Raw genomic sequence first — 15,825 nt, 5'->3', positions numbered from 1 at the left:
AGCCTACCTAGCGGGAGGTATAGGGCTAGCAAGGGGAATCCGTTGTTGGGAGGCACGATTTCCATTGGCCAGTTCAAATTTCCCGCTTGCCGGCATCCTGTCTCCTTGACACACCCCATCCTCTAATGATCCCCCAGCTCTGATTGGCTGGTACAGCTACGATCCGTGCTCCGATTGGTCCCCAGCCCCTTCTCCAAGTTGAACATAGAACAGCGAGGTCTATCTAAGGGGTGGCCGATCAGAGAACCAGACGATCTTGAGACTTGGTCCGGTGAAGCGCTGGTGGGCTTTTCAAAAGTGCTTTTCTCCAAATAGCAAAGCACTCGGCACAGAGTTGCCAGAGAAGCCTAGCTTAGCTGAGGACAAGTTCTCAGATTGCGGCCAAGTTCCAGCTTTTGCCTATCTCGCAGCTAGCGGGTACAGCCAGGTATCTCTCCCAAAAAGAGTACCGTTGAGTTTCTGGACGTGGAGCGGACAGGGTAAGCCTTCATAAGCAGGCGCCCTGCACCTAGTTGAGGCTAGAGACTCTCCACAGACCCCAAGTTAAGTGTGTATTTCTTGTATTTTGTGATCATTTTGTGTCTGCTGGTCTCAAGAATAAACTTCATTTTATTCCACTTGTTCTGCCTAGTGAATTGATCTCGGAAGGTTAAAAGGTGTTAAGAGTACTGGTCTCCCGTGACCGTGTTTCATTTTTATTATTACAGGATTGAAGCAGGGGGTGTCCGTATCTGAACTGTGTTAATTTCAGCTGAGGGGACCCCCTGCTTCCAGAGATACTTACTTCCGTAGGGAGTGTCCGTATCTTCAGTTTAAATGTCCCAGTCATATTGGCCAATAGGAAGCCGCACAGCTTCCTATTGGCCCGTGTGACGCAGGATATTTTAATGCCGCCATTATGATAGGCACACAGTTTTTTTGACTGTAGAGATACCGGTACCCCCTACTGATGTATGTATCCTCTGGAAGCAGGGGGTCACCGGAGGTGAAATGAACAGTTCAGTTCTAAACATCCCCTGCTTCAATCCCACAATAAAAAAATAAGTGAAAACTGTATGGCTGCTTTAATGTACCATGTTTTCTGCTAATAAAATGCTAAATAGAGCTGAAAAGTAATATGCCTTTTGCTTCATCTACATACTGATGTAGCAGACGTTTTAACCCGATAATGCGAGTTGACGTGCAAATTAACGCGTTAAAAACACGTGCTTCATCTCGCTAACTATTCTTTTCAGCAGCACTACTGTTAAATAATGCACCAGCATTAACACAACGCGTCCCATTAGCAGGAGCAATAATGTCTGCTACATCTGGAAGAGATGTATATCCAAGCCATATTTCAAAGCAAACAATAGAAACGTATAAGACTGCTTTTGTAAAAGCCAATAAGAGATTCCCCTAATAGTATTAGGAAAAATGTAATTAACAGGGATATAATTCTAACACGCAATTAGCCTTCTACATGCATTAGCATTGCAGTAATGATATTTGGGGGATTAATGCCTGGAAAATATTTAAGCATTATAAGTTCTGTGTCAATTTTTTTTATTCTTTAAACTGAAATTAATATCTACAGGGCTACTCGTATGCAGTTGAAGCAGCCTGCTTTCAGGCAAAACACTTTTTCGGCCATGTCGACAGAACAAAGCCGAGCACAGGATACTTCAACCAGTGGGCAAAAAAAAATTAATAACAGCTTCATACAACAGACTGCTACACTCATTCATCAAACTGAACAATACTGAAATACCACACAGATGCAGAATCAATTTGTAGTGCAGCAATGCTCCCTATAGCGATGGCATAGACCAGGGGTGTGCAAACTTTTCCCAATGCGCACCCCTGCCTGCTCTCCTCGGCGCCTCGCGTCCCGCCCCCCCCCCCACTCAGGGTCATGTGACATCACGTTGCGTAACGTGACGTCATGCGACCCCGCAGCGTCATTTGACGGTGGGTTACCATGACGACGTGCTACTGGAAGGGAAGGTAAGTGTGTTATAGAGGCCTCGCAAAGTCCGACATTTAATTTAAATGCCCGGGAGGAGAGCGCGGGACCTCTATAACTTACGTGCCCCCCTCCCCCCACCCCAAAAAATCTAGCATCCCCCAGTTTTGTACACCCCTGGCATAGACACTTGTCACATATTTCTAAAGGCAACTGACCTGGGACACAAACACACAGACATAACTATTCCTAAGTTATAATAGTTGTCACAGTAGAAATAGCTCTAAAATCTAGACCAGCAAACACTATTGCTTTTACTACACTGTCTACATGGTCTTCTTATCAACATGGCTAGCAATATTGCAATATTGATAGCCTTGTTTTACCTTACAAGCATGAATAAAACTTATACCATGCATAACTGGAACTAAGGTCATCCTCAGAGGAACTGTGTAATTTTCAGCTCCAGAAACAACCCAGTTCCTGCACCCGCTTTAAAATGTGAATTTTTCATGACACTACTGAGCTGCAAAAAAAATCAAATTTCCATTCCATGAATGGAACACAAGCAGAAGAACCCTAGATATTGTCATATTTTCTCTGACACTTACCAGAACATTAAAATGAATAGGTACTAATTAAACAGAAGAAACAATCTTATGGAAAACTGCCTTAATGCTGAAAATACCAAAAAAGGACAACAGCGTTAGTAGAGAAAATGTACATATGCCAAGCAGCAGTAAAATTAAACACTAGTTACTGCAGTCTTGAAAAATACAGTGCTTCTTTCACCCTATACGGTCAACAGATTCTTCTAACCGACGCACAAATGATGTGTTAAACGTGCAAGCTGAGAAAGCGAAGATGATCATTGACATGGTCAGTCAGCTTTAATATAAAATACTCCCATCTCACACAGTGTGGTATGCATGACCCTGAAAGGTGTAAAGCAAGATAATGAACTGGTGAAACAAATACCACCATTTCAATGCGTGTACTGAACACTGTACCTCCCTCCGTGTGTTGATGTGAATAGGGAAGAAAAATAGAAATAGAGACCTATCTTTTAACGTCTACGGATGTTTTCCTAGAGATTGTATAACTTACCTGAAATGTATTTGTGCTCTGTAGGTAGATTGTACTACCTTTTCATAGACAAACATGATAGTCCTTCATAGGTATAGCTGTATACAGCATACATTTATCAAATAGGTGCGTGCAGCTGAACACAAGGCCTCTCAAGGCCTCAAAAGCTTATGTAAAAACGAATTTGAATGTGCTATCATGGTGTTCCACTAAAAAGCATCATAACCTAAAACAAAACTACCCTGGTAATATAACTATGTCATGAAATGTGTTTAAGCAAGCTGCAACACGTTAAAAGAAGAAAACAATTATTTTTGCATAAAAATATTTTAAATGATGTAGAACAGCAATGTTTCGGACTGTTTTTCTTATACTGTGTTGCAGCTTACAGCATCCATTTTGATTTTGTGTTGCTAGCCATAGCAGACAACGACCCTATGAATCTGTACCTGTATCTAGCTAATTTTGTCTAAAATATTGGTAGCATCCCGTTTTCTTTTGTTTACCATAACATGTATTTGTCACTTAAAGATGATACAGAAACCAATTAGCACAACTACAAACTTAAAAGCTCTTTGCTGTTCTCCAAACACATCTAGCAACTCATTCAGGCTACTTGCTGCCCACATAAGAACGTGGACAAGGCAGGGGCACAACATGGAAATCAGGATTTGGACTTCTAATATTTTTTTTTTACCCAATTGGGTAATGTAACCAGAAACAAAGCCTGCATATTTTCAGGGCACTCTAAAGTTTAATACTCTTATGTATCAATAACACAAAAAGGCTATACAATTTACTTTGAAGGACACTGTAATCCTTATTTTATAATGCAACAATGAAGAATTATGCTCTGGATGTGAAACTGCAACACCATGAAAAAACAAACAACGGTCTGAATTTGTGCATTACTGATAAGAAAATGTTAATGTTAGGTTGCAGCAACTTTAAAAAACGAAACACTGTACTGTAAAACTTATTATACACTAAACTATGTTCCCAGCACTTAAAAATGACAAGTGGAGAAGGAATAAGCCAAACTGATTTAATCAGAAAATTAGAACACAAACCCCAGAGGAGTGCAAGTAACACAAAAGTGTGTGACATATGACAAGGAGGGAGCGGGAGAAACAAGGGGAAGGATGGGAAAAGGAGAGACAAAGGAAGGGAAAATATCCTTGGGGAAAGGAGGGAGGGGAAACAACTGGGGTAATACAGGGGACAACGTTTCGGGGTGGGAGAACCCTTCTTCAGGCCCATTCCCAAAGAGCAAAAGTGTCCAATGTTACTTCCCTTTGACCATGTTAAAAAGCTCCCTATGAACTAGTGAAACAATGCAATAAGTGAATACAGCACCTAAAGTAGTATACACTAAGGGATGGTGGGCTCTTGAATCCAAGTCCCATGAAGGCCTATATAGGCAACATGATGAGCTCACCTATCCAAAATATACAACATTCCACTATCCCCGACAGGGACATTTAAGGTCAATAAGTCTGTTTAGCAACTGCAGAGAGAATCCTGACTGAACCCAGAACACGAGGTCTAGAAAGTCAATGCTAGAGTTCACTACTGACCAGTACACGTCTGCAGCAATGAAGGAAAGGGTCTCCAGGCTGTGGGAAGTCAGTCCGCGGCGTACCACTGTGTCTCTTCGTAGGGGGTGATAGGGGTGCTGTGTAAAACTTTTGCTCTGTCTCTGTAACCAATGTAAACTATAACAGTAAAACATGTAGCACTGCACGATTTTATTATAAGTTTTTTTATTACAGGATTGAAGCATGGGGTCTACGGAGTTGAGCAGTGTTAATTTCAGCGCGTGGGACCCCCTGATTCCAGAGATACTTATCTCGGTAGGGGGTGCCGGTATGTCTGTAGTCAGGCAGTTTGTGGGGCTAAAGAAGAGGCAACGTTTAAATGCCTTGCGTCATTTTGGTCAATAGGAAGCTATGATGTCATCCACTGCGGCTTCCTATTGGTCTGCGTGACTGGGACATTTAAACTCCACAGGGATACCAGCACCTGCTGTGCAGGTAAGTTACTCTGGGAGCAGAGGGTCTCCGGAGCTGAAATGAATGCAGTTGAGCTCCAGAGACACCCTGCTTTAATCCTGTAATAAAAAAAAATTTCAAAGTAAACTGTGCAGTCCTACGTGTTTTGCTGCTTTAAGCTACTTCACAACAGCTTCATTCAACTGCACGTCTGCTGCTCCACTACGCATATCCCTACACTGGCTTCCCATAACCTCTACAATTAAATGTAAAACCCTAGTAATGACATACAAAGAACTCAACTACGGTACCTCCTCCACCCCCGAATACATACCTAAACATACCGTTCTGCCCACGACATCCGCATTTCCTCTTCCCTTATTACTCCTACCTTATTACTTCCTCTCACTCCTGCCTGCAAGACTTACCCCGTGCTGCCCCATCACTCTGGAATTCCATATCACACACCATCAGACTCTCCCCCAGCATTCAGATATTTAACAACTCTCTGAAAACTCACTTTTTCCAGGAAGCCCATCTGGTATACCTCTAACATCCTAGCTCTTCCAGCCCCATTGGGACCAGCTGTGCGGCTGTACCAATCTCCACCCTATATAACCTTACCACCAAACCCTAATGGAATCAGCTGTCAGACTGGGCCATATTCCCCCCTGAGGCATACTCTATCCCACAATGAGCAGCCACTTGACCTTGTTTCAACACTTCCCCTCATTCCCTCTAGATTGTAAGCTCTCACGAGCAGGGCCCTCATTACCTCTTTGTATCAGTTTGTGCATGTTTGTCCTCAGTTGTATGTTACTTTTTTTTGTAATATACATAAATCTGTTACCCATTGTACCGTTCTGCGGAATATGTTGGCGCTTCAAAAATAAACGATAATAAAAATCACATCCTCTCAATAACTCTTGCTTGACTTCTATTAGACCCATATAACAATTTTACATTTATCAGCTCAGTTCAGCCCCAAGAATGAAGTCGGCGTTGTTATAAACTTGTCAAATATATTAAGTTACTTATATCACAAGAGATTTAATGGCTTGTGTGTTTATGTAAGTTAATTGAACCAACATAAAAGTAATGCAAGTGCTTGAAGAATATAGAAGCAAAGCGATTCCCTTTCTAAACTGAAAGATTGTAGTTCTTAGGCACATTCTATAGTGCCGGGCGCGCGGATTTTTAGTTGGCTGACGCCAGTCAGCCTTTCTATGCAAGGGCCGGGCGCGCGCACGGCAGGGAGAGGGGAGCCGACAAACAGCGGAGAAGATGAGGAAATTCATCTTTTCGCGTCGCTGCCTGCGCTCAAATGTATGTATGTGTGTGTATGTGTGTGTATGTGTGTATGTATGTGTGTATGTATGTGTGTACGTATGCATGCATGCGTAGATGTGTGTGAATGATTGCAGAAGTAAAAAAAAAAAAATATTTATTAAAGTTTTTTTTTCTTTAAAAAAATCTTATCTAGCACTTCCTTTCACTCACACAACCCATGCACACACACATATACACACATACACGCATATATACATTACCTGCAGCTCCCGGCACTATATACAGGAAAAGCATGCGCCACGCGCATTCGCATAGGAACGCACGGCCGCCTGCTGTATATAACAGCCCTTACTAACACGGAGCTAAGCCTTGCTTTGCAGTGCTCTCAAAATTCATGTGCAAACTGGAGAAAGAATATATGTCTCGAATAAATACAGTTACAGTGCAAATACTACCACGGATGGCTCGTTTACACTAATCTTTCATATACTTGATAAGCTAAAAATGAAGCAAGGTTAATATTCAAATGAGAATGTGATTAAATAAATGGGAAGTGCTGGTAGTTACGCGTGTGAGTGATAATTATTAAAGCATAAAGAATTACAAACACTCTTAAAAATGTCTCAAAAGGATGGATAAACTTCCACAAAAAATAATTATAAAAAAAGATTAAACCATATAGAGACTGCTCGTCTTGATCCTGGGTTTAGACTCTGATCACAGCAAAGCTAAACTGTATCTGGTCACGCTACTCCTGAAGACCGCATCTCAGAGATAGGGGGATAGACAAAGGGAAGAGCCCAAAAAGGTGCAGATCGTTTTTGTTTATAATAATAAAAACTTGAAAGCAGTGTCAAATACGCTGACATTTTCAAAGTTCTTTAACGTTCATCACAAACATGGGGTAAAACAGGATCTCTTAGGACGTTTATCCATCCTTATGAGAACATTTTCAGAGTGTTTGTAATTCTTTATCCTTTAATATATATCACTCATACGTGTACTACCAGTGCTCCCCCATTTCTTTCACCTACGGTAATTCATAGTTTGGAACCAAGAGGCAGGTTCACCCGGGTAATTAGAGCAGCAGATTTAGCACTTTCATAGCACTTGCAGATAATTATCTGATAACTATATTAGTAGTTTGTGTTGTGTGACTAATTTATATTCACTATTTAATATTCATTAATTTATACATTTATTGTTGTCACTCTTAGGAGTGCCCGGTTTAACTATTTTTATTCACTTAATATTCAAATGAAGCAGTCAGTGTCTAAAGAAGAAAATATGATCTTGAATGTGCCCTTCAATTATTGCTGATATTTTGAATACACATTTCTGCTAGTCAGCAGAACGGGACACTGGACACCATATGCATGGATCCTTAATATTCATCTCCACGCGCAAACATTGGTAAACATGATGCAGTGGTTGGCACCACAGGCTCTGGGCAACTCATCTCTGTATATGGAGTAATAGGAATACATACTCGACTTGGAAACAAAAATCGGAATTCTCTTCTTCAAGACTGCTGCTGGTACTCTGAATTTCAGCTTCATGCTCCTCTTTCCCAGGGAGTGTCTCCCAGCTGTCATCACTCGATGAATGATCTTTGTCAGTAGAAAAATAAGAAGGCAAACATGTAGACCATTCTCCATCACTGCAATCAGAGCTGCAAAGTCAGAAAGACAAGAGTCAAACATCCACTTGTGTAAAACATTCATGGGACACTTGACACACAAATGCATCAAGTTATGAAAATGCATTTTTTTAAATAGATTTATTATGCCAGCACAGCAAAAAAAGGATTTATGGTGCAGTATCCCTATGTTCAACAATTTCCTTATTTTTTTTTTTTTTTTTAAATTGCCCTTCATTTTCTTCTTGATCTACAGTAGATGTCAACTCAAGGTACAACTCACAAAAATATATATATATTTTAGAGCAAATGTAAAAATGTTACCAGGTAAGTATTGGTCCCTATCTACATCCAAACAAAGGCTACAGTATATGCATTGTGTGCTGGTGTACACCTGGTTGTGCTGTTTGAAATGAGGCTTTTGGACATAAACGAGAGAAGTTTTTGAATTCGGCTCATGAAACAAGTATAAATATGATAGTGAAGAAGTTACATGACTGAAGGATCACATACAAGCGAGTGAGCACCTTGAACCCTTCCAGGGTGGTCAACTCCAGTCCTCAAAAGCCACCAACAGGTCAGGCTTTAAAAAAATATCCCTGCTTCAGCGCAGGTGGCTCAATCATTGACAGAACCACCTGTGCTGAAGCAGGGATATTCTTAAAACCTGACCTGACCTTGAGGATTGGAGTTGGCCACCCCTGCACTATGTCATGGGGTTTGGCGCTGCAGGGTCCCAAGACGAAGTAACATTCTATTTGCTTATTTTTGTATGCGGAGGACAGAACGCGATCTGACAGGAGGAGGAACGGAAGAGGACTTCTCTCAGTGACGCTAAAGTTAGGGAATTGCTTCCGGAGCAGAAGCCCCTCCAGGACTTAAAGGGTTAAAATGTAGTTTATCGTTTGTAACCTATCGCATTTGGGGCCATAAGTTCCCCCTCCCCCGCAATGTATCGTCACTAAATGGAAAAAAAACATGATGTATTCTATCCCTCTTTGCAGCGATACTTGAACCTCTCTCATATTGAGACAGTCAGCACCCTTTAAGTTTCCTTTGTAATTCTGACCATGATTCATGGAGTTGTCCAATTAAAAAAAAAAATACTAATATTTCTAAAAACATGGATGTAAAAACATTTGCCCACCACTGATATTTTCTAAGCACTGCTTTGCATGTCAGCCCTGATCAGTGCACCATAGGAGCGCCTGCTGCATGATTTCCTTACTTCCCTATGAACTCCAATCTACCATTTAATATAGACTTGTGCATGTATTCAGTGATATTTATTATTGTATCTTCTGCCGGCTTTCAGACCTAAATTTGCAAAGCTGCTCAAAGTTGATTTCATGACTATTAATCTCTATTGATTTGTTCATTTAAAAAATATATTCTGTAGCACCGTTTCTCCCACCCTATGGGAGATGAGACGGCTACTACGTGTGTGTGGTGCTTTACCTGTGACTTACAGGAGGCCTGAACCTCTGCTGCTGGGAGCCTGGGGTGTACCTGATCTGTCTGGTGACAGCGCCTCCACCTGTGAGGGATCCTAACTATGTTGGATAACCCCGTCACAGGACCCAATGTAAGAAACACACACTGGTATTGTATAACTGTTTATATTTTTGCATAGATAACAGTTTTACTGAACAGGTGATAACAGCAACATAACACAGGCCTCACAGGGCCATACCCCCACACCGTGCCCCCAACCACCGTGTCCACACCCTGGTGGGGTTTGCCCCAAAATACTGTGGTGCTCTGGGCATTCAACCTCCCAGTGTCCACAGAAGCCAGCCCACCCAATGTATGTGTGACAGCGCTGCCCACAACCCGTGTTAAAGTTGGTGCACTTGTAGGTGTGATACCTGCCGGGTGCTCCAACACCCGGTAGCACCAACTGAAGACTAAGGGGCCGTCCGGTCCCACGCCGTCACTGTCAGCGATGAGTCCACCTCCACGTGGAGTGGTGTCCAGCTGGAGGTGCCCACCTTGAAGAGAGTCTCTTATCTGTGGGGGGATCTGGTCGCAGACCACCGGATTGCCAGTTCGCCGTCGCATCCTGGCTGTGTCCTTCACACTTGGCACTACAGGGTCAGTGTCCCTATCTAATGGGTCTGTCCCTGCAGCAATCACAAGCTTAGGGGAGTCTAGCTGGGGCCCAACAGGGGGGTTCTGGCCTAGTGCAGGGGCCTACAGACACCATGAACACACACACCCTTACCCTCTGATGCCCCAGCACTAACTGGCATGGTCTCTTCAGCGCCAAATGTTTCTATTCCCTGACAGGGGAATCCTGGTGCACTATTGGCTAAGCCTGCTCATGTGCTGCTGCAGCCCTGAGGGCTGCTGGGACTTGTAGTCCCTATCTCTCTTCTGTGAGGCACTGTGTAATGGTCGACACAACTATTTGTGCTTCGCATGTGCAGGATCTGGGTCGCGCCTGTGCAGCTATATGCAAGATGGTGGTGCCGGTAACTTTCTCCGCTGCGGGACTCCGGCGACCCAATCGCCCCATCGTTCGGGCGCAACCGCCCACCACCGCGCTCCCTGCAGGTCCGTCTGCCATTCCGACATCCCCCTCCCGCACCGCTTGGCTGATGTCTCCCTGCCGCAGTGAAAGTTGGGGACAAGGTGATCCCAGAGGGAGACCAGGCCACAATTAAAAAGTTTTTTTTTTTTTTAAATGGTAGATAATGGTAATGGTACCAAGCAGTGCTAATCAATAAGACTCCGCTCTGCAAGACCCTTTAGAGACCATTCAATAGAGTAGCACTGCTTGCTAATTATGGCCCTAAATAAGGTACTAAACATTCAGTATTGTTTTTTTTTATCTCTTCATAAGCCACAAAAGCACTTTAAGAAATATTGTTTTCTATGTGAAACACTGGCGACAAGTTAATAAAAAAAAAAGAAAAAGAAAAACAGATCCAAATAGCAAAAGCATTAAAAAAAAAAAAATCCTAGTACTGAATGATTTTCTTTTAAATCTAGTATGAGCGATTGCCCCCTGGCTGAGGAGGCCATCCTGAACATGAAATACTTTATATCTGTTAAGTAAAATGAAGATGTGTGCATCATTTTCTAAATGGCTCAATACCGCCGAGAAGCAAAGTGTACTAATGCCAGTGACATGGTTACGCGGTTATAACCGAGTGAGTGATGGGTTCTAATCTAGATGCAGGGTATTTTTGTTTCTTTTTAATAATTATTTTCTGAAAGTTATATTTCAACAACATGAGCCAAGACTTGGGAGGGGGTCGATTTGCTCTAGCTACTTCCATGTGTGTGAAGTCTGTGTGCAACAACAATTTGGGGGTAAATTCTATATATTACAAAGATGCTGTTCAGGCATTTTTCATCCGAAAACCCTAATTGAAGTGTCTGGCCAAACTAGACACTGTACCTCTGATAAGGAAAGGTTGGGCTAAGGGTAAATGTCCTGGAACAGGCTTGTATATTTTCTGTGTATTTTTTCTGCTCTCAGGCTGCCAGCACTCCCCAGTGAAAGTTGCATGTTTCCCTGTTCTGAAGCAGCCAGTTGCCTTGGCAATCTCCCACTGCTCAAAGCTTGAGTTGGGTTAGCCCTCTCCCCCTGCGTTTCTCTGTTGACCTTTCGCTTGTTCCTGTCTGGAAAGGAAAGTGTGCGTTCTCTTATCAGCAGACACAGTGAGTAGATGCATCTTCCACTGCTCCCTTAGAAAGGGTTGCCTTTTTACCTTCCCCTCACCAAGAGCAACTTCCTACAACAAAAACTACATGCAAGTGCTTTTATATTTCTGTTAACCCCACCCAATAAAGTTAAAGAAAATAGAATTACTTTGTGTGCTTTTAAAGGGCACAAGTTTATGCTACATGAACCTACTCACATGCTACAGTGGGCTTGGGTCCAGAATAGTAAAGCATAACCAGATTTGTTCAAGGAAGCTTATAAGATTTTTTACAAAAGGTTGCTTTTTTTTGTTTGGCTACATTGGGCTGCATCTTCAAGTTACATCTTTTTCAAATGGTTGTTTTAACTACTACTGTTGAGTACTGCTGACAGAGCAATAAAACCTCACTGAACTTCAATATAATGTGTTCCACCGTTATAACCTCTAAAACTTTAAAGGTCAGCTGATCTTGAGAACGCTCAACCTCACTTCTCTAGGTGCTTGTGGAGATATTTTACATCTTAATATACAGTACATTAACATCTTATGTTAATGTACCTTACAAATTTTGGATGAAAATCTTGTCTCATATCCTCGCTCTCAGAGGTGCAGTAATAGTGGAGTCTTGTTAGAAACTCTTGGAGGGCAAGTTGTTATACAATAAAAAACTTGCGTGGTGCCAAGGACAAATATACAGACACAAAAAAGATTGTTTGTAAAAAGATGCTCTCGTGCAGCGAACCTTGGGAGTGTATTCAGAATACAGTATAATGAACAAGTACTCGGTGTAGCATACAGGTTCGGTAACCTAACACTTAATGTGAAATCAGCCATAACATACCTATAGTCCAATGATAAACTGGGAACACATGAAGCAAACAAACTCACTGTTATGTTGCAACGTCCACATGTATGTCCCTGGTTAGATATATCCAATTACATCCTAAGAATCCATTTGACACAGTCTGATAGCAAACTCTGTTCTGATTACAGCCATCTAGGACATCTGGAAATCTTTTTATCATCAAATTCATAGCCAGAAATAATGTTTAAGATACACAGGTTAACCAAGGTCTTGGAGATGCAGCTCCCATTAAAAAATTCCCCCTTTCTTTCTAGCTTTCAAACTTTTCAATACATAGAGCAGTGCAGTCCTCCTGCTTTTATACGCTGGAGAAATAGAGACACACAAATATTTCTTCAAATAGCTGCCATTATTTTTTTTTATAAAGAATAACCCTTAATAAAATGTTACATTTGTTATTATCCTTTCCACTATTAGATGCCTCGGTCCTACATTTGCAAAGCTTTGAAATATACAGTAGTCTGGATTATTAGACCATCATTAAACATCCAAAAAGACGGTATTATAACAGATATGCTGTAAATTCAAACTTACAGTTTTACTAGCTTTGAAATACAGTTCATGTCAATATTGTTAATTTTTCTATACGGTGGAAGATTTTCACAACGAAAGATCTGATCAGAATGAGAAGGGGAAAAAAAAAAAAAGTTATACACAACTAAGTAAATGGAACGATCCCATAAAGCATTAGTGTATCCATATATTTTGAACGACCGTGTTCAGTAAATTTAATTAGAACAGCTCACCAACCCATTTACAATTGTTTAGAGAAGCGGTGCGCAAACTCCCCGCGCCTGCGCACCCCCTACCTGCTCCCTCCTCGGTCACGCCCCCCCTCGCCTCTAATGATGCATCAAATGATGCTGTGACGTCATGTTACGTAACCCGCGGCGTCATTTAAAGCATGTGACGTCACATGGCCCCGTGGCGTAATTTGACGCATTGCCATGGCGACGCGTCACACAGTCGGCTGAAACGAGGTAAGTGGAGTGTTGCAGGGGCCTCACGAGATCCCCACCATTAAATGCCTGGGGGAAGAGCGCGGAGCCTCTGCAACCGCGCGCACCCCCCCCCCCATACAGGGGGGGCACGCCCCCCAGTTTGCACACCGCTGGTTTAGATAAGTGTTCCCAACCGGGGTTCCACAGCACCCTGGTTTTCTGTGAGAGGATTAAAAGGGTGCTGCCAAATTTCCAAGAGCAGGGCAGTTGCTAGAGGACTGGGTGGTTTCTTCCCCCCTCATTGGCTGCTACTGGGTAATGCAGCCAATCTGGAAGTGGTCAGGTAACTGGATACTGTGGAGATTTCTTCTTGGATTGAAGAAAAAAAAAAAAACAATCTACACGAAGGGTTGAAGCTGCATTTATTTTCTACTGTGTCACATTCACAGATACTTTCACATTTATACATTGTTATAATTATTCACGTGCACTTTTTAAGTCACTGGTATTAGATTTAAGCGCCACTCTAACTATTTGTTCGCACAATTTGGAAGTGGTGTCAGCAGCAGGAGGGGTGTGGACAAGCACGAGGAGGAAGCAGCATGGGCCAGAAAGAGGTGAGGCCGTATGTCAATCTCTGCCCCCCCCCCCCCCCCCCGGTGACCCTCTTTCTTCGGTGACTCTCTGCCCCCTCTGTCTCCTGTGACAGTCTCTGTCCTATTGTAAGGGTGCCTCAGCAACTTAGGGGTGCCCAGAGAGAAAGAAGGTTGAAAACCACTGGTTTAGAGTAATAAACTAGATAGAGCGCTAGTCTCAATTCTAGATTGTAATGATGAAATGAATCATTAAAGCAGCAATCCCTCGCAGAAGTCTATAGGAATTTATCAAAATGTAATTCATAAGGTTAGTATTTTGCAGGCTAAGCATGTGCTTCCACTAAAAAAAAAAAAAAAACAATTCTAGTGTTACATAATTAATCAAGGGAGATCTCATTTTAACCTCTTAATATTTCTTAACCACTTCATTAAGTGGCAAATCTCTTAACCTGATATTTTATTTAAAATGCTTATAACGAAGCATCAAAAGCAACTAAAAAAAAAATGTCATTTCCCAGAATCCCTTGCTGCAGTGGAAGGGCTGTATGCTGGGTGATAATGGGGAAAGGCGGGGTTGCAGACCTGCCTAAGACATGCAGATGAGCATACAGTTATATTTGCATATTTGCTTTCCTGTGGAGGGTTTTTGTCACTTTTTTTACTCACCATAACTTAACTCAGTATTATGGTTTAGCCTATCCCATAGCCTCTCTTGCATTCCCAGTAAAATCAACCCCACACTGATGAGACCCATTAAGGTCGAAACAGCTGTCTGTGGGTGGTTTTCTGGGTGTGCACCTTAACCCTGGCTGTGCTCAAAGCTGTGACCATGCAGCAAGCTTAAGCCTATAGGGAACCATGTTAAAAATGGTTATTGAGGCCAAAAGTGACACTGTGTGCTCATTTGCATGTCATTTCCCAGAATCCCTTGCTGCAGTGGAAGTGCTGTATGCTGGGTGATAATGGGGAAAGGCAGGGTTGCAGACCTGCCTGAGACATGCAGATGAGCATACAGTTATATTTGCATATTTGCTTTCCTGTAGAGGGTTTTTGTCACTTTTTTTACTCACCATAACTTAACTCAGTATTATGGTTTAACCTATCCCATAGCCTCTCTTGTATTCCCAGTAAAATCAACCCCACACTGATGAGACCCATCAAGGTCGAAACAGCTGTCTGTGGGTGGTTTTCTGGGTGTGCACCTTAACCCTGGCTGTGCTCAAAGCTGTGACCATGCAGCAAGCTTAAGCCTATAGGGAACCATGTTAAAAATGGTTATTGAGGCCAAAAGTGACACTGTGTGCTCATTTGCATGTCATTTCCCAGAATCCCTTGCTGCAGTGGAAGTGCTGTATGCTGGGTGATAATGGGGAAAGGCAGGGTTGCAGACCTGCCTGAGACATGCAGATGAGCATACAGTTATATTTGCATATTTGCTTTCCTGTAGAGGGTTTTTGTCACTTTTTTTACTCACCATAACTTAACTCAGTATTATGGTTTAACCTATCCCATAGCCTCTCTTGTATTCCCAGTAAAATCAACCCCACACTGATGAGACCCATCAAGGTCGAAACAGCTGTCTGTGGGTGGTTTTCTGGGTGTGCACCTTAACCCTGGCTGTGCTCAAAGCTGTGACCATGCAGCAAGCTTAAGCCTATAGGGAACCATGTTAAAAATGGTTATTGAGGCCAAAAGTGACACTGTGTGCTCATTTGCATGTCATTTCCCAGAATCCCTTGCTGCAGTGGAAGTGCTGTATGCTGGGTGATAATGGGGAAAGGCGGGGTTGCAGACCTGCCTAAGACATGCAGATGAGCCA

General features: G+C 42.4%; 1 protein-coding gene across 5 annotated transcripts in view; it reads right to left on the bottom strand.

The window, feature by feature from the left end:
- The window catches only part of PJA2 (praja ring finger ubiquitin ligase 2), a 76,022-nt gene that overhangs the window by 21,083 nt on the left and 39,114 nt on the right, over window positions 1-15,825 (bottom strand). For 4 of the 5 annotated variants that reach the window (XM_075601961.1, XM_075601988.1, XM_075601970.1 and 1 more), the window contains exon 4: window positions 7,802-7,984. The exons of the other annotated variant lie outside the window; for it this stretch is intronic. In XM_075601961.1, coding sequence (XP_075458076.1) covers window positions 7,802-7,984 — 183 coding nt within the window. The remainder of the gene's footprint in view (window positions 1-7,801; window positions 7,985-15,825) is intronic. 5 annotated transcript variants of the gene reach the window in all.

Source organism: Ascaphus truei, chromosome 1, assembly GCF_040206685.1.
Source record: "Ascaphus truei isolate aAscTru1 chromosome 1, aAscTru1.hap1, whole genome shotgun sequence".
Taxonomy (NCBI): Eukaryota; Metazoa; Chordata; class Amphibia; order Anura; family Ascaphidae; genus Ascaphus; species Ascaphus truei.
This window is presented reverse-complemented; position numbering and strand designations above follow the sequence as displayed.